We start from the raw sequence: 23,743 nt of genomic DNA, 5'->3' as shown, positions 1-23,743 counted from the left end.
AGTAGCTTTTACAGAAAAACAAGCCCAAAGTCGCTTATAATAAGCGACATTGGCAACATTGAAATGCAGAACTGAGCAAAACACAAACTCAGTCATGCGGACAGACGGGACGGAAAATATAAATATCCATCTGCCTCGCAGAAAACGGAAACTGACCCGTAATCAAAATGTAATTGGGAAAATTATATAGCTGCTGCTCCTTCTACATTCCTTACCCATGCACCACACGTCACATGACAGCAGAACATTTCCAGTTGCTCTTGTATGCGGCAGAAATGGTCGAGGGATTAAGCCTTCCACATCAGAGGCTATCTCCATCACCCATATTGAAATATTGAATGGTGCAAGGATTTGATTTGATCTGGGTAAAAGAAATACAATATATCACAATATAATCAGCCCTGATGAAGACCGGTATAGGTCGAAACAATAATAAAGATTCTTCTCCTTTTTAACTACTTTGTGTGCCCGGATCTCTGCCTTTTTTCAATAGTTGTCTTATCCCGATTGATCCAGGAACACCTTTTTACTATTTTTATATTTTGTATCTACCTGCGCGTCTCCGTCGAGCACCTGGTTGCTTTCTTGCCTCTGCCTAATCACAATATAAGTTAAACCTGGGATATTCACAAAAAAAACGTAAAAAATAAATATTTCCAGGACCCGGGGCGGATGGTGTAGCCGTCCCGGCACCTAGGCTGCTAATCGACTCTCGGTCCCGACGAACTTGGCTCATTTTGGGCGTGCTTGACACAAAAAAGTTTGAGAACCACTGATTAACTGTTTGAGAGGCAGGGGCTGAACATCCCTAAAAGGGCAGTTTTAGGCAAAAAAAATCACACAAATAGCGGATCTACAAGCTCACAACCCATCGCACTGCGACACGTTGAGAGCTTGTAGATCAGCTGTTTTCGGTGCGGGACCCCACATTCTTTAGCTACTGAAAATGCAGCCTACAATATGGATTTCTACACGGCACAAATTATTTGAACGCAAAATGCTGCGTTCAATACAGGATAGTTCGGAAAATCTCCTGAATGCTGCCTTCGGGTATTATGGAAAGGGTAAAAGCGCAGAGGCGGAAGCCCCCTTTGATGTCTATGTGTGCACGTGTCTGCAGGAGGTGATGTTCTTCTGCGTCAGGGAAGAGCCGGTGGTGTTCCTGCGCAAGGAGGGCGACTTTGTGCCGTACACGCCCAGGAGGAAGGAGAACCTCCACGAGAACCTGCACGGCATGGAGCCGGAGGCCATGGGGGAGAGCCTGGAGCTCACCGTCCGCAAGGAGGTAAGCCATGGGGGAGAGCCTGGAGCTCACCGTCCGCAAGGAGGTAAGCCATGGGGGAGAGCCTGGAGCTCACCGTCCGCAAGGAGGTAAGCCATGGGGGAGAGCCTGGAGCTCACCGTCCGCAAGGAGGTAAGCCATGGGGGAGGGCCTGGAGCTCACCGTCCGCAAGGAGGTAAGCCATGGGGGAGGGCCTGGAGCTCACCGTCCGCAAGGAGGTAAGCCATGGGGGAGGGCCTGGAGCTCACCGTCCGCAAGGAGGTAAGCCATGGGGCAGAGCCTGGAGCTCACCGTCCGCAAGGAGGTAAGCCATGGGGGAGGGCCTGGAGCTCACCGTCCGCAAGGAGGTAAGCCATGGGGGAGGGCCTGGAGCTCACCGTCCGCAAGGAGGTAAGCCATGGGGGAGGGCCTGGAGCTCACCGTCCGCAAGGAGGTAAGCCATGGGGGAGGGCCTGGAGCTCACCGTCCGCAAGTAGGTAAGCCATGGGGGAGAGCCCGTGGAGCTCACCGTCCGCAAGGAGGTAAGCCATGGGGGAGAGCCTGGAGCTCACCGTCCGCAAGGAGGTAAGCCATGGGGGAGGGCCTGGAGCTCACCGTCCGCAAGGAGGTAAGCCATGGGGGAGGGCCTGGAGCTCACCGTCCGCAAGTAGGTAAGCCATGGGGGAGAGCCCGTGGAGCTCACCGTCCGCAAGGAGGTAAGCCATGGGGGAGAGCCCATGGAGCTCACCGTCCGCAAGGAGGTAAGCCATGGGGGAGAGCCCATGGAGCTCACCGTCCGCAAGGAGGTAAGACATGGGGGAGAGCCCATGGAGCTCACCGTCCGCAAGGAGGTAAGACATGGGGGAGAGCCTGGAGCTCACCGTCCGCAAGGAGGTAAGACATGGGGGAGAGCCTGGAGCTCACCGTCCGCAAGGAGGTAAGACATGGGGGAGGGCCTGGAGCTCACCGTCCGCAAGGAGGTAAGCCATGGGGGAGAGCCTGGAGCTGACCGTCCGCAAGGAGGTCAGTCAGCAAGCAACCACTGTTCATTTGCACAGCAAGCTTCAGTCGCAGTCTTTTGACTAGAATTTAATTTAGTCTTAGTTGTAGTTTTTAGTCATCTGAGAAGTTTTAGTCTAGTTTTAGTCGACTAAATATCCTAAGATTAAATGTACAGTTTATTTTGTCGGCAAAAAATTATGTTGGTGGGCCGTGATGGGCGTCGTAGGCCTGATTTTACACTTGGTTTACGCGTTCTGAGCTTGTAGATCTGCTATTTTCAGAGCGCGACACCGGAGCACAAGCAAGGGCTACCAATTCTACTGGATCTCCAGTAGAATCTTTTAGTCTAGTTTTCATTTGTTGACGAAATTGATATATTTAGTCTTTGTTTTAGTCATCATAGCTTAGTTTTTATTTAGTTTTCGTCAGAGAAAAAAGGTAGTCAACTGTCAACCGACATGTTATGTCATAGTTTTTTAGTCAGCAAAATTAACACTGAGCAACACTACACTTTCTCACTGTCGTCGGGCTAGAAAACTCTTATCTCCATTTCTTTCCCATAAAGACATACTACAGTGTCACACAAAAGGTCAGCAACAACCACTGTTCACAGACCTGGTCGCTCCACGTCTCACTTGCAAAAACAGGTGTCCAACCTCAATGTTGTGACTGTCCTGGTCAAAGACGGCTTACATACAATAGGTGGAAATACTGAATTTGCATTCAATCACCACCACCACCAACAACAACAACAACAACATAAATAGATTTAGAAGTACTGTCCTGGCCACCTGCACCTGGCATAGCAGGGATATACAAATAAATATAATGTGCAAGCAGTCGCAGTTAGTAGTTTATGTATGTAACGGTACATAATGTACATTGATTGATTTGATCGATACAGAAATGCATATACATGGACATATATTTGTAAACCAAAGCTCAACACTTAAGAGCTTATCTCCATCGTGGCCCTTTGAGTGCAGTAAGTAATGTAAAGTTTATCATCAGATAAATCAGGGATCAGTCTGTGCTGTACATAAGGTCTTGTAGATACAGGTACAGTATTTAGTTGCTAGTTGTCTCCACCAGGCCGAAGGCATGGGGAGAGAGTATGTTTTGCACTCCGTCCGTGTGTCCGTCCGTCCTTCCGTCCGTCTGTTACCAGCTAATCTCCGGCACCGTTAACCCGGTCGATGCCAAACTTTGCACACACAGTCCCTGGATGCCAACGATGAAAATTCTTTACCTAAAACTGCACCGATCTGCGTGAAACGTTGCATGCACACTCCCTAGAGGCCAAGGACAAACCTTTGACCTGCATTTTCCGCATCTGCCTTTTATAGCGCCACCAGGAGGCCGACTTTTGTAAAACACATTTTTTTATATTAATCCTCCAGATTCTGTCCAAAAATCTCACAAATCGTTACACTCTATGGTCATGTGCTCAAGTCGGATCTGTCCGATATTTCATATTCCATCCTAATTGGCTATAATTGGCTTTCACAGTTTGCAAGATTGCCTCGTTTTGCACAAAAGCCTCAAATCATGAATGCAGCATGCAATTTACGTGAAATCTTTCACACATTTTCTTACTAGGCTGATAAATATATCCCACCCTTTTCACATTGGGCTGTTATAGCGCCACCAACAGGTTGATTTTTGCAAAACACATTTTTGGAACAAAATGCCTCAAGTCATCCAATTACCATCAAAGGCAAACATGTTTATATTACTCCTAAACATTTTGCCAAACATCTCACACAGTCCTATCCTCCTGGTGGAGACTTGTGCCCAGAAGGGCACTTTTTCTAGTTCATGTCTAGATTCATCTTTTTTGATCTACCGGACAGCTTCTTTTTTATGACACAATGTCTTGAAGAATCGCAGGAATGTATGATCGCTCTACTGCAGTGTTTCCCAATACAACCTCTTCCGGATCAGGAGCCCATTTTAATTCACACAGGTTGTCTTGAATGTATGCATTGACCCGAGCACAACGATTTTACCTACGAGATAATGAAGGACATCTAATCTAATCCCTGTAGTTGGGTATCACAATGACAAATAATTTTTCAAGGTTTTAAGCAAAGTATTTTTTTCTTCTTTTTCTTTTTTTAAACAATAATTTTCGTATATTCTCTCTCTCTCTCTCTCTCTCTCTCTCTCTCTCTCTCTCACACACGCGCACACACAGCTCCATGACTTTGCCAAGCTCAACGAGAACACGTTCTACGTCTACAACGACATCGAGTACTTCAAGGACGAGCCGCAGAAGATCAACATCACGTCCGAGGAGGACATCCGCGTGACCGAGGAGGTCTACAAGAGGCCCATGTTCACCTCGCCACTCTACAGGTAAGGGCTGTACACGGTACCCATTCCCATTGTTACCCGTCTGTCTGTGTCCCTGTGTATATATAGTGTAGTTTGCTGGGTGCACGGCTCACGAGGATTCACAGTAAGAAAGTAATAGCCAGCACACCGAAGACTGAGGCACTGACTGTCCATGCGTATATAAATTGAAAGGTTAAAGTCCTACTAGGGGCACGGTGGCGGTGTAGTGCCGTCGCCTCACAGCTAGAAGGTCCTGGGTTCGATTCCCGCTGGGGACACTGTGGGTGCTGGGGGCGTGTTCTCTCCTCCGCGTCATCAGTGCCCATACCCGAGGCGGGGTTGGCGCAAGGGCCTTTCTGTGTGGAGTTTGCATGTTCTCCCCGTGTCCCCTAGGGTAGGTACCCTCACAAAAAACATGCAGTAATCCTGGTCTCTAAACTACCTCCCCCCGGCCAGCCGGGTCGCCTGATGGAGGGGAAAGGAACTAGTCGCAATAACGTGTTCCTTCCACGCGCTACGATGTCCAGCCCGGGGAAACTCGGGGGTCAGTCCGCTGCCTCCCCAGGTTGGCAGAGGAAGTGTAGCGCCCAGGATTACATTGGATAATTGACACTGGGTGATAAAATGGGTTGCAAAATCGTGGGATAAAAATGATAAAATATGCGTAATGTGTTCTCCACGTTTGACCCGTCTCTTGGAGTGGTGAGCTGCAGCCGTGCCGCGCTTGGGAATCATTTGTCATTTGTTGCTCTAACCCCTCAATCCAACCCTCGATTCTAAATAGCTAATAACCCTTGAGTGCCAAGTAGGGAGGAATTGGGTCACATTTTTACAGTCTTTGGTCTGACCTTTGACCTTTCCAGTTTCTGAGTGGACACTCTAACCACAAGGCTTGTATGGACAGTTTGTCATTGAAATATGGATTCTGATTATTCTGACAATTATGCAAAAAATAATTGCGATTATCTGAAATAGTTGCAATTTGGCGATTATGTAGTAATCGTCACAGGCGTATATCTACATTTTGTTTGCCTTTATTGTCCCTGTGTAGCGTAGCGGCAGCAGTGTGTGTTTGCCAGTAGTAGAAGAAATGCAGGCCGTGAATATAGCCGGTGGTGGACACAGTATCTCATTGCTGTCAAGTAGAAACCTCGTATGTCCAAAACGGTTTCCCTTTTCCTAAAAGTATTTTTAAATGCGAGCCATTGTGAGAGGTTCTCTGAGAGTATTGGGGAGTGCAAGGGAGTGTTTGTGCGAGTTGAGTTGCACTGCTGTTCGGAGCTGTGCGAGAGAAGAGAATCTCTTGGCATGCCGTCTGCAATCAGATCGGGGGCCGGGGGAGTCAGTGGGTTGTTTTATTGAGATGTCGGGAGACATTTCTAGGCCAAGAGAATATACGGTTCCCCAAGCGGAGGAGCACTAAAGCCCTGACGCAGCAGCTCTTTGAAGATCCAGGCACTGTGTCTGTGTGTACTGTGTAGTTAGTTAGTTGCTGCCTTAAAAAGTGCTTCCTGGCCCGGGCGGTTTGCTCAACCGTCTGGGCACCTAATCTGCTGAGCCAGCCTGACGGCCTTTGCCGCATGTCTCCCCCCCCCCATCTCTCTCCCCATTTCCTGTCGGTCTACTATCAATCTATCAATAGAAAAGGCAGAAAACCCCCCCCCAAAAAATATGCTTCCCAAATGCTGCAGATACGTCATGTCTATTGGTCAGACCGATATGTCGACGTGTTTCAACAACTTTCATCCCAATCTGGGAACCCATTCGGTAAAAAATAAAGGTGCCTTTGGGGGCATCACCTTCTTTTTTTGTGTAGAAACAGGAACTTGGTTTGGCTCCTCCCCTTTCATGGTCTGCTTCCTCTCGGGTGCTTCTGTGTTTACTTCTACTAACAACAGTGCTACATGTTCTAAGGCAGGGTGCACACCACACCGGTATGGAATGGATGAGGTGCTGCTGACCTTGGTAAAGAAGTCTAAAAGTGAAATAAAGGCTGCACACACATAGCCACGATGCAGGATAATGTATTGAGTACCAAAGTTTTGACCCAGAAAGGTCTACTTCAGGTAAATGGTGCATTTATATAGCAATATAGCATGGGTGAATGTAATTCTGCATTACATTCACCCATGTACACACACATTATCTCATACACCGATGGCGGGTGACACCATGCAAGGCACCAACCTGCTCATTGGGAGCAACTAGGGGTTCAGAGTTTTGCTCAAGGACACTTTGACAGTAACTCTGGGAGAGCCCCGGTATTGAACTGGGAACCTTCCGGTTCCCAAGAGGCCACTCTACCTCCTGAGCCACTGGCACCCTTCAGGGAAGTGGCGCTGACGGATTCTGCCAACAACAGAAAGAGAGATTGAGAGATTAATTTCATCCTGGCGTCCCCTATTTTGCCGCATGTCCTTATAAGATGAAAGGTTTTTCTTTTCAGCGCTGGTTGGAAGGGGAAGAAGAAGTAGTGTTTCTGTCTTGAGATGTTTGTGAGATTAGTGAACACACAACAACAAGTGAGACTCGTGGTGTGAAGGCAGCTTTTTAACCCACCAAGACCTGCTGAGGCCCATTCTACTCAATGGGCTCCATTTTCGTCACCACTAAACCCCTTATCCCTAAACTTCTTTGCCTTTTTTTTTACTATTTTGCTAAACATTTTTGAATAGTTAAAATGGCCAGTCTACAAGCTCACAACGTGTCAATGTAGATTGGCTAGTTGAACTATTCAAAAATATTTTTTCAAAATAGTAAAAAAAGGCAAAGAAGTTTAGGGATTAGCGGTGACGAAAATGTAGCCCAATGTCTTCTAAACAGTTTTCTGAAAGACTTGTTATATCAGTGGTGCTCAAAACGTCTTCACGTCAAGGATTCACCAAAAGTATAGTGTATTTTTTTGTATATTTTGATCTGAACGCCGGACGGATTTGTCAAAAAGACTGATTTTGGAGTATTTTTCAGAGAAAACGGGCAGGAAAGAAATCATAATGAGTGGATTCCAATGGGTTGCACGCGCATTTCGCCTTGTGCCTGGAGGGACATAGCTAGCTGCCTAGCAACCTGGTATGTGTTTGGCTTCTGCCGGTGGATTTTGATATAATAAAGCGATTACCCGCGGTGCCGCGGGTTCGGCTATCAAAGGGTAATTGCGACTTGTCATGGCGACAAGGCAAGGGTGTTTAAAGTGGATGAAATCTAAAAGGACACGGATGCTTTCCCGGTTTTACTGGGTTACTTCATTGAGGTCAGCCCCGATCCGAGGTGTTGTGACCTACATTAGAGACTCTGTTTACACAACACCACACACAGAACGTAACAAATGTGTTGTCTTCTCCTTGCAGGTACCACAGGTTACCTCTGCCCATAGAGGGCGCTGTTGACACGACACCACACACAGAACAGTATAACAATGTGTTGTCTTCTTCTTGCAGGTACTACAGGTTACCTCTGCCCATAGAGGGCGCTGTTGACACGACACCACACACAGAACAGTATAACAATGTGTTGTTTTCTTCTTGCAGGTACTACAGGTTACCTCTGCCCATGGAGGGAGCGCCTATGGAGGAGGACTTTGATGCCTTCGTGAGCATACTTAGGGTAAGCCTTCATCATCATCATCATCAGGTCTCTTGCTCGGTGGCTGGTGGGGGGCGTCGCCATGCGACGTGCGTAGAACCAATCAGGTTCACCAATCTTCTCCATTTGGGTCGGTCCAGTGCTAAGGGCTGGGCTTCAGTCAGCGACAGGCCCAGTTGGTGTAAGTCCCTGGTGGCGGCATCGATCCATACAGTCAGCAGATTTTGGGTCAAAGCGGAGGATAGCGTGAGTAGGTCCGTTGGGTCCGTTCCCGCAGCGTGATATTGGAGACCCTTAGTGTAAGCCTTAGTGTAAATAAATATACCACTGGGGTATTTAGGGCCCGGGGGGTGCACGGGGGTCCCCAGCTAAATTATTGATAGTTCATTAACCGTTTGGCTGCCAGGATTAATTAATTAATTCACTGTAATTCACGCCAGGATTTCTCCCCGTTTTACCCTTATTTTGAAGATCGAAAACCCGCGGCCGGATGCTACTTTTGTTACTTCCACTGTGTGTGGTGTCTGGATCTACCGCTCGACGATCAGAAAGGCTGACCGCAACGATTACAGCGTTGGCTATCGGCCGTCGAATAAACCTTGTTTTGACCAGAAATGATCATCTGGGAATTGGAGATAAAGGCGATTGAAAGAAACATACAAACATACCAAGGTTCCATATTTTGTTCCTAAATATCAATCGTTACAAAATCGTGGGATAATGTTAAGAGAAAGAGCTAAATATCAATCATTTTGCTGGAGCCCCTCCTGGAGGACCCCTAACAGGTCCCTGGACCCCACTTTGTGAACCACTGGTGTATATAAAAACCCTGACCTTCACCGTGCTGGTCGTGGTCGGAACCCCGCCAATCAAAACCAAAGCTGATCACTGCTCTCGGGTTCTGCTGGGAATTAATTTCACCGGGTTACTGCTTTCAACAAAGCCCCCGGGCTTTGTTTTGATGTGTGTTTGATGAGTGAACTATAAAAGATATTAATGGATGGAACTAAAAGAAACGAGTGCATGGAACTATCGCCAAACATCTGGTCTGTCTCACAGAGGCTATTGGAGGACCAAAATGCCTTTTTTGGTCCTCCGATACCTGTCGTTTTGACTCTGTCCCATGTGCGGTGGTGGAAGAGATACTCGGACAGCGTTAGCCATCGGGGCAGGAAACCTCCTATCTCCGTATTTTGACCTTTTGTGTTTTTTTTCTATTTTGTTCGTAAATTAACGCACTACTTGATTATGCTACAGCGTCACACAAAAGCACGAAAAGTCAAGAAGAAGTAGGTTGGCTTATTGTCAGTATTAGCCGGTAACTCGCGGGAGTGTGTCCTTGTTACAATGCGCTAGACCCCTGTGAGATGGAGTCTGTCCCTGTTACAATGACCTAGACCCCTGGTAGATGGAGTCTGTCCCCCATAACAATGCACTAGACCCCTGGGAGATGGAGTCTGTCCCTGTTACAATGACCTAGACCCCTGGTAGATGGAGTCTGTCCCCCATAACAATGCACTAGACCCCTGGGAGATGGAGTCTGTCCCTGTTACAATGCGCTAGACCCCTGGGAGATGGAGTCTGTCCCTGTTACAATGCGCTAGACCCCTGGGAGATGGAGTCTGTCCCCATAACAATGCGCTAGACCCCTGGGAGATGGAGTCTGTCCCCGTAACAATGCGCTAGACCCCTGGGAGATGGAGTCTGTCCCCATAACAATGCGCTAGACCCCTGGGAGATGGAGTCTGTCCCCGTAACAATGCGCTAGACCCCTGGGAGATGGAGTCTGTCCCCGTAACAATGCGCTAGACCCCTGGGAGATGGAGTCTGTCCCCGTAACAATGCGCTAGACCCCTGGGAGATGGATTGCTGAGGTGGAGTGCCACACCTACCATCAGCTCCCAGTACATCCCGCACGACTTGCCTCACCCAAGCTGTGCTACTCATTCGCTGAGTTGGCGCTGCCCGGGATCGAACCCATGAACTTGTGGTTCAAAAGGCAAAAGTACAAGTACTCATGCAGAATGTCCATCCCAAATCACAAGTTTTTCCGGAACTATAACATATAAGTGGTTATATTGGTATTGCATGTTTTGTATTAATCTGTAAATTAATGTTTCCAATATCTAAAAGTATAAAAGAAATATATAGTGGGGATGTAATGTAGTGGAGTACAAACTTGTACTCGTGTGAGATGTCAGTGGTTCTCAAGGACCCTCAACATTATATGTGTATATACAGTATGGTCGCAGACCCCCATCTCAAAATACTTAATTCCAGGGACCCTCAGGCACAAAGATTGGACTTAATAATGTTTGCTTTACAAAATATATATTATATTCAAATAATATAATATTAATAATAATACAAAGAGCTTGCATATGTGTTATCGTTTGAATAGAAACATGGTTAAAGTGACACATACAGGTCTAAAATGACAGAGATGCTTTCTCGGTTTTAATCTGCAGTACAGTACTTGAGCAATTGTACTTGCTCAAGTACAGTACTCAAGCAAATGATACTTTCCGTGTGTCTGTGTGTACATGTATGTGCGCCATGACCGCTATCCATCACCAATAACCATAACAGTTATGACAATGGGCAGATCTCCTGTCCGTGGTCAGTTTATGTCAACTATGTGACATACAGGCGGGGTGGAAACCTCACATGTCCACAAATGGTACTTTTTCAGGATCCATCCATCCATCTTCAACCGCTTATCCGTAGTCGGGTCGCAGGGGTAACGGCTCCCCCAGAGAGCTCCAGACTTCCCTCTCCAGAGCAACATTAGTAACTTCCTCCTGGGGGATCCCGAGACGTTCCAAGGCCAGTGAGTCGATGTGTTTCCTCCAACTGCGCCTTGGTCTGCCCCGGGGTCTCCTCCCAGTGGGACGTGCCTCGAGGACCTCCCTAGGGAGACGCCCTAGAGGCATCCTAACCAGATGCCCAAACCACCTAAGCTGGCTCCTTTCCAGGCGAAGAAGCAGCGACTCTACTCCGAGTCTCTCTCGTTTGATTCTCACCCTATCTCTAAGGGACATGCCAGCCACCCGTCGAAGAAAACTCATTTCGGCCGCTTGTATAGTCGCGACCTTATTCTTTCGGTCATGAAATTCAAAAGAATCAAAAGATCTCCAAGCCACGTTTCGAGGTTGCGGATCTGCTACTTTCGATGCTTTTCACGCCGCAGTGTGAAAAAGACAAAAGGTTAGAATTATAATGGAGATAAGAGGTTTCTGCCTTCTGACTTTGGGAACAGCCAGGCTGTCAGAGTTGAGCCTGGTTTCTATCTGCTGCTTCACTCACTACGGAACGGAACTTCTCTCTTTAGTTTTTTTCTCTCTCTCCTGACTTCCCTAGTAGGCCAGTGGTGGAAACTGACTTAAGTATACCGTTGCTGTCGGGCAGAAAACTCTTATCGCCACATTCTAACTTTTTGTGCTTTTCCGTTAATTAACGGTAACGCCCTACTTGATGCTTCTGTGTGACGCCGTAGTGCCATCAAGAGTAGCAGATCGTGGCGCAAATCGACGTCTTTTGAGCTTGTAGATCTGCTACTGGTTGAATTTCAACCCTGAAAAGTAACCGTTTTGGACACGTCAGGTATCGGGTTTCCACCCGACGGAGACGATATGTACTCAAGTAACTGTACTTAAGTAAACATTTGTCATACTTTTTTTTGTTTTACTTTACTTTACTTGAGTACAGTATGTCAATGTTTCTGTGCTTTATACTTACTGTAAATATTATATTTATTACTCCCAATTATTTGAACACTTTAGTTACTTTAGCAGAATTTTATTGTTTATACAAACATACGTTAACCACCACTACTATTTTAAAACGGCCTATCTACATGCGCCCACAACATCTCGACAATCAATTTTTCATTTTGGAGTTCTGTGGTACTGCATGTATATTTTAACGCTACCATTTTTGTACTTTTTCCTTAATTCCACTTTTACAGAATTTTTGTTTTTTACATTTGTGGCATTGCTATAAAAACTCTGATTACTTCTTCCACCACTGCTTTGTTGTTGCTCTGACTTCCCTGTATTGGTAATAACGGCAGCAGGCCGTCCAGTTCCCTGTATTGGTAATAACGGCAGCAGGCCGTCCAGTTCCCTGTATTGGTTGGTAATAACGGCAGCAGGCCGTCCAGTTCCCTGTGGTTGGAAAGTGGTTTGTGTCTTTTAGAAAGAAGCGCGTGGATCAGCAGTCTGAAGATCTGTACTTAGCTAGTTGCGCACTTGCAATGTTGGAATATTGAATACTCATCCACAAGTCCTGATAGCTTCCTGGACATTCCCTCACATCCTGTTTCGCGTGGTTGAAACGAGGCAGAGGTTTCTTTTTTAGAACTACCGTTTCTCTGTTTTTGAAGTGAAACAAGAAGAGAAACGTCATATTAGTTTAAGGTAATAGAATCAGACATCCATGATGGTCTGTTATTAATCAAAACTCTTCCTTTGGGAGCTATTGTCCAATGTCCCTGCTTTACATTAAAATTACCTTTTCACGTCAAGGTATGTACCCCCAAAATGTGTTAGGCTGTGGATCTGGAAAGGTGTTGTGCCAGGGGTCGCCCCATAAGAGAAGATCAGTATAAAATAGGGTCTAAGTGATTACGATTATTTATGATGGTATATTTACTCATTCTACTGGGTACCCTCTGGAACTCCATCAACGACCCCCCCCCCCCCCCAGGGGGTCCCCAACGACTCCCCGGACCCCACTTTGTGAACCACTAGTGTAAAGACGTCCGCGGCGGTAAGCCGAAAAATCTGCAGTCGAAGGGAGGTGGGTACACTGTTGGGTCGGGTCGCAAGTTGTAGGGAAGCGTCGAAAGCATGCTTGGCCGGCTTTTGACCGTCGTTCATTCGACTACCAGTCTGTAGTAATCTGTTGTAGTCTGTTTGGTGGAGAGTTATACCTTAAGGCAGCAACAGCTGACATAGTAACACTTGACCATGTTGTACAGTAGGTATAATTACCTAATTACATGGTTAATCACGCAGCCATTACCACATGTGTTGATGTAACAGCAGCGTGTGTATGTTTGTGTTTTTTATCACTCTGCTGTCCTCTCTCTCTCTCTCTCTCTCTCTCTCTCTCTCTCTCTCTCTCTCTCTCTCTCTCTCTCTCTATTTTAAGCATCATTTCCATGTCTTCCAGGAGAGTCCCCACCTGTCTCTGAGTCAGAGGAACTCGTCCTCCAGAGCCCTGCCCGCCTTGCTCTTCAGCTGCCAGGTGGGCGTGGGTCGAACCAACCTGGCCATGATCCTGGGCACGCTGGTCATGAACCGGCTGACGGGCGCCTCCCAACCACAGCCACAGTACGAACGAACGCCTATCCCGCCGTCGTTGCCAAACCTTTGCATGTCATAGCCACTTCAATATAAGTCTATAAATGATAACTACATCATTCACTGTTGTCTTTCTAGTTTCTTAGTGTATGCCGGTGTGAACAGTTCTATGCTCTATATACTTTGTTGTACAAATATCACGCATTGTGAGGTTGTAGATATTCTATTTCTGGGAATGTATTTGAAATTTGTGGTCAAGTTCTGTAAAACCTTTTGCCAAGCAGACAGTTTTTAAGTTTTTAGAAAGCTCAAGTTTTACAGACTTTACACAGACTTGAGGCCAGAGTGTTCAGTGTTTACATGAAGACAGAAGTTGACGTGGTTTGTCTTTTGCAGGGTTGAGGAGACTGGGGCCCCAGAGCCCAAGCCACTGTTCCAGGTGATTCATTCTCTGATCAACAAGCTGCCCAATGGACAGCAGCTCACAGAGGAGGTACTGTATGAACTACAGTGTCACACCTGACCTGACATCTACTCGATGTTCCATTATTAACCCCTTTTGACCTGAGATCAGATTCTAAAAATGTCTTCTACATCCTGACAGTTTTCTGAAAAAGCTATGTTTCTATGTCGGTCGTTCTTTGATTTTTCAAAAATAGCAGACCTACAAGCTCATAGCGCGCCACTCGGTGGCGCGCCATGAGCTTGTAGATCTGCTATTTTTCAATAGCTAAAGTATAACATAATGCTAACACCAAAAGGGGCCAACGAGTCAGCCATCGTCTCTCGTCTTCTTCTTCCCCACCCTGACCGGTAGGTTGACCAGGCGATCGCCCTGTGTTCCGAAATGCACAACATCAAAGAAGCCATATACGAAAACAAAAGCAAGCTGGAAGGCATTGGAGAGGACTATCAAATACAGGTCAGTGATGTTCTACGGCGCTGAAGAAGAAAAAACGCTCTCACAGTTGAAACGAACGAAACAAACTGTCTGTCGCGATGCCACAGTAGTACTTTACTCCACTTGGAAGGTAACGTCTGAAAAGATACTGCTGAATAAGGCTGGTGTGGTTGTGCTGATGATGCAGTAGAGAAAGTCCATTTTCAAGCTGACCCAAGCTGCGAACAGCTCTATTTGACGGTTGAATTGTACCATTCTTATAAAACTGGCACATCCGCTGGACGGCAGGGGCAGGACCAACAGTGCAGGATTAACCCATTCTGACCTGAGATCAGATTCTAAAAATGTCTTCTACATCCTGACATTTCTGAAAAAGCTATGTTTCTATGTCAGTCGACCTACAAGCTCGTAGCGCGCCACTCGGTGGCGCGCTATGAGCTTGTAGATCTGCTATTTTTCAATAGCTAAAGCACAACATAATGCTAACACCAAAAGGGGTTCCCTTTTGAAAACTAGAAGTCTGCACACTGTGCAGAAAGCTCAGTGTGCAGACTCAGCCCAGTCAAGGCTTTATCGATTAATGTTTCGACATAGGGCTCCATCTTGCGCCACCCTTATATCCCTTATCCCTAAACTTATTTGCCATTTTTAACTATTTTGAAAATCATTTTAAAATAGTTCAACTAGCCGATCTACATCTACACGTTGTGAGCTTGTAGATCAGCTATTTGAACTATTTTAAAAGGTTTTTTAAAATTGTAAAAAATGGCAAATTAAGTTTAGGGATAAGGGTTAAGGGGTGGCACAAGATATAGCCCATAGTCTTCTTCAGAAGACAACCAATTAATGGGCTGTGTGTGGCAGCTACAATCTTAACAGTTTTACAATAGACCATTACAATAGACCATTTGTGTACACTGGGAACGTGATTTATTTCACATCTTGTAAGGATGTTTTATGCCAAGGCATATCATTTATAGCACGTTAACGTTCGACGACGTTTGCAGTACCCTGATTGTACAGAGTGTGTGATTGTGCTGTGACATTGTAGAGTTTGTGATTGTGTGACATTGTTTGTTCTCAGGGGAGCAGCACAAAAGACTACTTTCTACACAGAACCATGCAGAGTTTGGAGCGCTACTTCTACTTGATCGTGTTCAACGCATATCTTCATGAACAGGTTCAAATGTTTATTTCTTTTTCATCATCATTATTTCTCGTTCTCCAGTACAAGTGGGTCTCAAAGTGGGTTCCCAGTGACTTGGTAGATCTGCCTATAGCTACGAAACATTTTCAAAAATGTTCTCAACGTAAATCTTCTCTTACTGTATGTACTGTAGGTCCCTGGCACACTTTCATTTTCAGATGAGAGTCTGCAGTAGTGTGATCACAACACGACATGAAACAATTTCCTTTTCATGTCGGGGACATTTGCATGTCTTTGACATGAAAGTTTTCATTTCAACAACATTTTCAAAGCTTTTCACGTTCCTTGACATGAAAAAACTACTGCTAGTTTTCAAACCTTTTTTGAATGTACGTATATGTATTTGACCATGGACCCCCATGAATAGGTTTTGTCCCAGGGACCCCCATCTGAATAGGATCTGTGCCAGGGACCCCCATCTGAATAGGTTTTGTGCCAGGGACCCCCATCTGAATAGGTTTTGTGCCAGGGACCCCCATGAATAGGTTTTGTGCCAGGGACCCCCATCTGAATAGGTTTTGTGCCAGGGACCCCCATCTGAATAGGTTTTGTCCCAGGGACCCCCATCTGAATAGGTTTTGTGCCAGGGACCCCCATCTGAATAGGTTCTGTGCCATGGACCCCCATCTGAATAGGTTCTGTGCCAGGGACCCCCATCTGAATAGGTTTTGTGCCAGGGACCCCCATCTGAATAGGTTTTGTGCCAGGGACCCCCATCTGAATAGGTTCTGTGCCAGGGACCCCCATCTGAATAGGTTTTGTGCCAGGGACCCCCATCTGAATAGGTTTTGTGCCAGGGACCCCCATCTGAATAGGTTTTGTGCCAGGGACCCCCATCTGAATAGGATTTGTGCGAGGGACCCCCATCTGAATAGGTTTTGTCCCAGGGACCCCCATCTGAATAGGATCTGTGCCAGGGACCCCCATCTGAATAGGTTTTGTGCCAGGGACCCCCATCTGAATAGGTTTTGTGCCAGGGACCCCCATCTGAATAGGTTTTGTGCCAGGGACCCCCATCTGAATAGGTTTTGTGCCAGGGACCCCCAGAAGAGAAGAAAATAATCAACAAGCCGCCACAAAGTGACGCTCTGTGATCTTGTGCTATGTGCTATTTTTGTCTAGCCAACATATAAATGGATAAAGTGGTAGATAGATAGATAGATAGATAGATAGATAGAATACTTTATTGGCAGTTTAAGAAAAGTACAAACAAATGACATTATTTAAAAAAACGCCAAATGGACTTAGACATAAAAAAGCCTTCGCTTGTTTCCATTGTGGTAAACATGATTGATTGAGATGCTACATTAACTACTTTTTCTGGGGACCCCCTGAGTCCCCCCAAATAGGACCCCTGGGAAACCAATGCTCTAGCGTTCATAATATTCTACTAATGATTATGCATGTGGTTGTGTACAGTGTAAAAGCTGCCAGTTTGTTAGCGGGCGACCACCAGCGTAAATGAACGTGTGTTGCGTCGTCGTGTTTCAGTATCCGCTGGCCTTCGCCTGCAACTTCAGCCAGTGGATGTGCAGCCATGCGTGGCTGTACCGTCTCCTGGCCCGCATGGACCTGTCCGAGCTGTCTGCCCCAGCCGACCTGGTCACCAAGGGAGCCCGCGTGCTGGTGAGACCACGTCTTCTACATCCTGACAGTTTTCTGAAAAAGCTATGTTTCTATGTCGGTGGTTCTTCGATTTTTCAAAAATAGCAGACCTACAAGCTCGTAGCGCGCCACTCGGTGGCGCGCTATGAGCTTGTAGATCTGCTATTTTTCAATAGCTAAAGTATAACATAATGCTAACACAAAAAGGGGTTCCCGCCCAAAATGGGTTAAACCAGAGCGATTTACAGTAAAGCAAAGGTAAACATAAGGTAATACATCAAGTGCATGGAAATAGTAATCTAGGATCATAGGTAAACCAAGAAACTAACATCAGTCTAAAGTAAACGGTATAATCTCAAAAAAATAAAGACTCATGCACACACGCACGTGTTTGTATTACTATACTTGTGAGGACATCAACGTCAAGACGGTGTTCTTTTTTTTTTATCAGAATGCCATATTTCTTTTAACCACAACCTGTCGCTCTGTGACCCGTTGTTGGCTTGCTATTTGCTCTTTTTCGGTGCACGACACCAGTGTGCATCCGAGTGTAACTTAGGCATAAATCTATCTCTAATACCCTAAACCTCATTTATAGATCTAATCCTGAGGATGAAGCCTGAGCAACCGAAACGCTGCTCACCTATTTAATACATTATCTTGAACCAGCAAGTGGCAATCTATCTTCTACCTACAGTATACTGCCTTATTATCACCTACGCACCAGCTTGGAAAGGAACCGGGTGTTCGGAAGACCCCTCTTCACATAATATCTACTCCTAAACCTAATTCCAACCTTAATCTTTTTCTAATTGTAAACTTATGCGTGTGCGTGTGCACACATACACACACGCGCACACACTCACACTCATAACTCACACACTGGTTTTCCTTTTCTGCTCTTGATGAGGTAATGTTTTGGTCCTAAGAAGCTTTTGATTATATGTTTTTTCTGTCAAGTGAAGAGCATTTGAGCTGCCACGCTGAATGCACAGCGTGTGTGAATCTACACCGGCCGTTATGTGTCATCTCTCTGTCTGGACGGACTGGAGTAAAGCTCTCCGTCTCCACCACTCATTTCACTCATTTGGATTCTATAGAAGTCAGCATGTCTTCTACGGAAGCATGTTGCGCAGTGAAAATAGCCGATCTAAAAGAAGTGGTAAAACTAGCAATATGTTCTGAAGCATCTTCCATAACATGGTCAAGGCTATTTCACGAAAGCAAAGTTTAAAGCCTCAATCTATGATTTCGTATTACTAAAACGTCATTATTTTACATAATAGGTGAACCAATAGGATCCACCGCCTGTTTGCGACCGGCATCCGCCCCTCTAGACCAGAAATCTCACAGGCTGGGTGGGGGTCAGGCTAATTTAGCTTTTAATCCACCTGTCTGTGTGTGTGTGCAGGTGGCTGACGAGTACTTTGGCTCCAGATGTGCTTTAATCCGTGTGTGTGTGTGTGTGTGTGTGTGTGTGTGTGTGTGTGTGTGTGTGTGTGTGTCTGTGTGTCTCTGTGTCTCTGTGTCTCTGTCTCTGTCTCTGTCTCTGTCTCTGTCTCTGTCTCTGTGTCTGTGTCTGTGTCTGTGTCTGCAGGTGGCTGACGAGTACTTGGCCCCAGACGTACTGAGCACAGTGAAGGACATGAGGGTGGCCAACTTCAGGAGAGTGCCCAAGATGCCCATTTATGGACTGGCCCAGCCCACGTCCGAGGTAATTCTGCCAATCAACGGATCCCATTTGTCCTGTCAGCGCGTCAATATGGATACGGGTTTACGTTACTGATTTAGAGGGCATTAGTGGAATCGGCATCAGGTTGACTCTTTGGATGCCAAGTATTAATGATTTAATGCAATCGCCAGTGCTTTCAGCGTTTTTACCTTTTTTTAAAGAGCCACTACTACAGGCACAATGGGCTCTATTTTCATCAGTGCTAAACCCCTTATCCCTAAACTACTTTGCCTTATTTACTATTCTACAAGCTCACAACGTGTCAATGTAGATCGGCTAGTTGAACTGTTCAACAATGCTTTTCAAAATACTGTAAAAAAAAAAGGCACAAGGGGTTTAGCATGGACGAAAATAGAGCCCAATGTGCCCAGGATATAAACAAAGCTACATGTGGGAGGCAGAGATGAACAGGTTCCTGCTACAGGTTCCTGCCTGTAGTGTGTGTCTCCTAGCAACCGAGGATGGTGGCGTGAAGGCGGCAAGGTGGCGGCAATAGAGCGTCGCAGTCCCGCCCCCTTTCATGATGACGCCAGGCCCAGGAAATAATTCCCAATGCATTTTTCCCATAGACATTTCAAAACTTATTTATTTAAAGACCTTATAAGCGTCGTACAAAGCCAACTCGAGTCGTGACAAATCATGACAACAAACACAATATTTTGGACCAAACAAATAATTACAAAGAAGAAAAACAACAAAAAGTGTTGTAACCTGCAGTTTTTTTCTAATTCTTTGTTTGGCCCAAAACATTGTGTTTATTGTCATGATTTGTCACGACAAGAGTTGGCTTTGTCCGCGGCGTAATCGTCTTTAAATAAATACTTTCTGAAAAGTCTGAGGAAAATTAACGGGGAATCATTTCCTGGGCCCTGGTAGGGGGCGGGACTGCGACGCTCTATAGCGGTGTCTTTTGTAGATGTACAGTAGGCCTGTGTGTATAGTTTTGCGTTTAAACATCCATTCCTCACTGAAGGTGAGTTTATATCTAAATGGGGTTTGTCAACAGGAAGTATGAGCCTCAGGAATGTCAGTAATTCTGTTTATACTATTAATTATAAGCACGTCCCAAGTTCTTGACATGTATACACCTCGGTGTAAACAGCCATTCCTTCCCCGCAGCCATCAGATAGATGTGCATACCTTTGGCCTGATGAGAGACTTGACACCCAAACGGAGAGCGATATTTTCCCTCTTCCCATTTGAGTAATTACATGAACACCTTTTAGCAAAACAAGTCTAATAGCGGGCGTGGCTTAGCTGTGTCCTCTGATGTCATAATGATGACGTCGGAACTTGCCTAAATGTGGCAGGTAGGTGCGTCTGAGTTTATGACTTCACAAAATGCACAGACACAAACATCACAATATGTCAAAGGCATTCATGGATTTACTTGGCCTACTTGCAGCGTGCGCAAGAATGAAGATCGGTTCAGTGATCACATCCCGATTAAGGTCAAAATTCACGTCAGATCCTGTGTCTCATTCATTCATTCATTCATTCATTCATTCATTCCTTCATTCAAACCTTTATTTATTCTCGAAAGACATTGAGGTCATCCTCATTTGCAGTGTCGTCGAGATACACATAATACAACATTTCAAAGCAATAAACAAAAACAGAACAGAACAGCAACATTTCCTCATCGCGTGACGTAGCGCGTAGGCTATGTTTAAAAACAGTTGCAGACACTTGGGGGTAAGTCTGAATGATAAACTGCATTTTGTGCAAAAGTGCATTATTGGCTATTCTCCTAATATAAGCCCTCAGTGCGGGTTGGGTTTTTGTGCTAATTCGCTTATTTCTATCGAAATAAGTAGTAAAGTGTGTCGCTCGGGATACTATTTACATTATGAAGAGAGGATATAATAAAATATATAGATTTTTGAGCGATGGAAATTAGCATAACACCCCATAGCCCCATTCAATTCAATGCAATTCAATGCAATTCATTGAGGGCTTATGGTAGGGGAAATAGCCAATAATGCGCTTTTGCACAAACTAACACCTGGACCTCTTTGGTGGGGACGTAACAACTACAAATAAAGTTAAGAAAGCCTTCAAGCATGGAATTCTGCTATACAGATTGGACAGAATCACTGAAAACACACAATTGACATCCAGGGACGTCCATGACAGGCACTATGATTAAAACCTGAGACAGTTTTCTGAAAAATCTATGTTTCTATGTCAGTGGTTCTGAAACTATTTCATGCCAAGGACCCCAAAAATTATATATAATGTGCCACTGAACCCCATCTGAAAATATGTTGTTTCCAGGACCCCCCAGAATCAAATATTTGAGTTAAAAACGTTTGCTGCGAAATAATATTTATTCAAAGATTTGCACACGTTTTCCTGATCTTCCAAGGTCATAGCGCGACACCGTGAGTGCAGCACTATGAGCTTGTAGATCTGCTATTTTTCAACAGGTAAAGTTTAAAATAATGGTTAAAGTGGTTAAAAGCTAAGGTGACACAGAATGCGTTACAGGTCTTACTGTGCTAAATGTCATTTTGAGGTTTCTCCAGGCGACGGCTGTAGTGTTGGCCCCACCTTGACGTTATATTTGTGGGGTGTTTTTGCAGGCGACGGCTGCAGTGCTGGCTCACCTGACGGACGAGAAGCGGAACCACAGCCACGTGTTGTGGGTCAACCTCCAGGACGAGCTGGTTCTGGAGGCCAACGGCCAGGTGTTCACACCCAGAGAGCCCTGGTGTCTGGAGACACACATCCCTGTGCCCACCTCCGACCCCATGGTCATAGAGGTAACATTTATACCCTGGTGTCTGGAGAGACACATCCCTGTGCCCACCTCCGACCCCGTGGTCATAGAGGTAAACATTTAAACCCTGGTGTCTGGAGAGACACATCCCTGACGTTACAACTTATGTAGCCTGGGGTCCACCTATGCATTCTATGGCATATGCAGCTCCCGGCAAGATCCACCGGGAGAATCTAGATGCAGCTGCGCGACATGAGACTAATTAATTTGAGCGACAGAGAGAGCTCTAGAGGAGTGTGTGTGTGTGTGTGTGTGTGTGTGCGTCAATTTAACAAAGGTGCAGACGCTCAGAAATCAGCAGAGAGTGATCGACGTTTGCACTACTCTATGCTGAATTGAAGTGGACTCGTTCCCAGACTTTTTTTTCTCCCTGGAAATAAAAACGTCTTGGTGTCCGGGCTACAACTTATGTAACCTAGATACTATTTCATGTAGACACATTAGCACTCTATAGTGTATCCTCATAATAGTATTATTGTACAGATATTCTACTGTTAGTCGAATGTTGGGTCCTTAGCTTGCTTATGTTTATGATCCTTGATGACTATATTTTCTATGTATTTGATGAATTACCATGTGTTGTCCTTGCTTACTGTTAATCCCTGTGGATTAAGAGCGTCTGCTAAATGCCTAAATTGTGGTGACGGTCCTGCCTCTGCTCGGACCTGTTCAGAAGCTGGAGCTGTCTCTTAAGGAGGAGACGGTGGGCTGTGGGAAGTGGCTGGAGGTCAACCTGTAACGCTCCTGCCCTCTTCTCTTCTCGTCCTGTTTAGAAGTTCACTCTGTAACGCTCCTGTCCTCTTCTCGTCCTGTTTTAGAAGCTGGAGCTGTCCCTTAAGGAGGAGGTTCTGGGCTGTGGGAAGTGGCTGGAGGTCACCCTGGAGCAGGAGAAGCAGATGAGGATGTTTAAGAGCTGCGTGAGCGTGCAGGAGGTGTTCGCCCAGCAGCTGGCGATCTACCAGGGTCTGCAGTACAGACGCGTCCCTCTGCCTGACTGCTGCGCGCCCACAGAGGAGGTACGCGCACACACACACACACACACACACACACACACACACACACACACACACACACACACACACACACACACACACACACACACACACACACACACACACACACACACACAAATCAGTATTAGAAGAAGTACTCTCATTCTTTACATGAGTAAATGTATCAATTGAGTGTTTTTCATGCAAAACTAATGCTTGGAATGGAAACCCCCTAGTTTGACATGTCACATGCTACTTAAAGTATGATGACATTTGCAAAATGTTGCCTTATATTGGTTGTCTATGGTGTGGTATACAAAAATTGCCATAACTCTTTTCCGCAATGTTTCCGGCAGAGCATTTTGTGGACCTTAATGACCAAGTGAAAAAACACAAATAAAAAGTTAATGAATAAAATATCATGACATCACAGGTTAATATCTATTCCTTGAGCTTTTGGGCCTGAGGCTCCCCAGCTACTAGTAAGGAGACTACAACAGGGGAGAGCTGCGAGCCAGGCCCTCAATGAAGGAGGCAGGCATATAGCCTGTAACAGTATCAAGTTCATTCCTGTTTTGTTGTTTTCTTAAAAGTTTAGCCAGCAAGTGTTTAGTGTTAGTGTTTCTTATTCTTGGAACGTTTACTTTGACCAGTATCATTTATTTTCGTATTGTCTTCGGCTTGCACTGATTCATGCACCGTTCGAGGTAAATAAAATGCCTAAGATGAATTTGTGGAGTGGTCTGCTTCATGGAGCCTCCGGCCATCGGAATTATCACTGTGCGTTTTAGTAATATAAATAAAAATCTAAATCTACAGTGTAAAAGTACAATATTTTCCTCTCTGATGAATTGGGGTAGAAGTAAAAGTATTGCAAATAAAAAGTAAAAAATAAAAATACCTGCACAAGAGTTACTTAAAGTTATGTCATTGGTTGCCTCATGCAGACAGGCATTGACTATGCTTTGGGCGCCCTCTAGTGGCATATAGTGTAAATTACAATTACCAAGCATTCTCACAATAACAAGCAAAGTCT

At 45.6% G+C, this 23,743-nt stretch overlaps 1 protein-coding gene across 2 annotated transcripts in view; it reads left to right on the top strand.

Annotated features, from left to right (window-relative positions):
* pald1a (phosphatase domain containing paladin 1a) overlaps window positions 1–23,743 on the top strand; it is a 137,290-nt gene that overhangs the window by 39,846 nt on the left and 73,701 nt on the right. For both annotated transcript variants that reach the window (XM_079493080.1, XM_079493079.1), the window contains 11 exons: window positions 1,121–1,285; window positions 4,461–4,621; window positions 8,128–8,203; window positions 13,358–13,518; window positions 13,885–13,981; window positions 14,306–14,410; window positions 15,474–15,569; window positions 17,088–17,222; window positions 18,799–18,915; window positions 21,519–21,698; window positions 22,534–22,731. In XM_079493080.1, the coding sequence (XP_079349206.1) occupies window positions 1,121–1,285; window positions 4,461–4,621; window positions 8,128–8,203; window positions 13,358–13,518; window positions 13,885–13,981; window positions 14,306–14,410; window positions 15,474–15,569; window positions 17,088–17,222; window positions 18,799–18,915; window positions 21,519–21,698; window positions 22,534–22,731 (1,491 nt within the window). The remainder of the gene's footprint in view (window positions 1–1,120; window positions 1,286–4,460; window positions 4,622–8,127; window positions 8,204–13,357; window positions 13,519–13,884; window positions 13,982–14,305; window positions 14,411–15,473; window positions 15,570–17,087; window positions 17,223–18,798; window positions 18,916–21,518; window positions 21,699–22,533; window positions 22,732–23,743) is intronic.

This window comes from Electrona antarctica (genome assembly GCF_951216825.1).
Source record: "Electrona antarctica genome assembly, chromosome: 22".
Lineage (NCBI taxonomy): Eukaryota > Metazoa > Chordata > Actinopteri > Myctophiformes > Myctophidae > Electrona > Electrona antarctica.
Note: the sequence above shows the minus strand (reverse complement) of the source record. Positions and strands in the feature narration are given on the sequence as shown.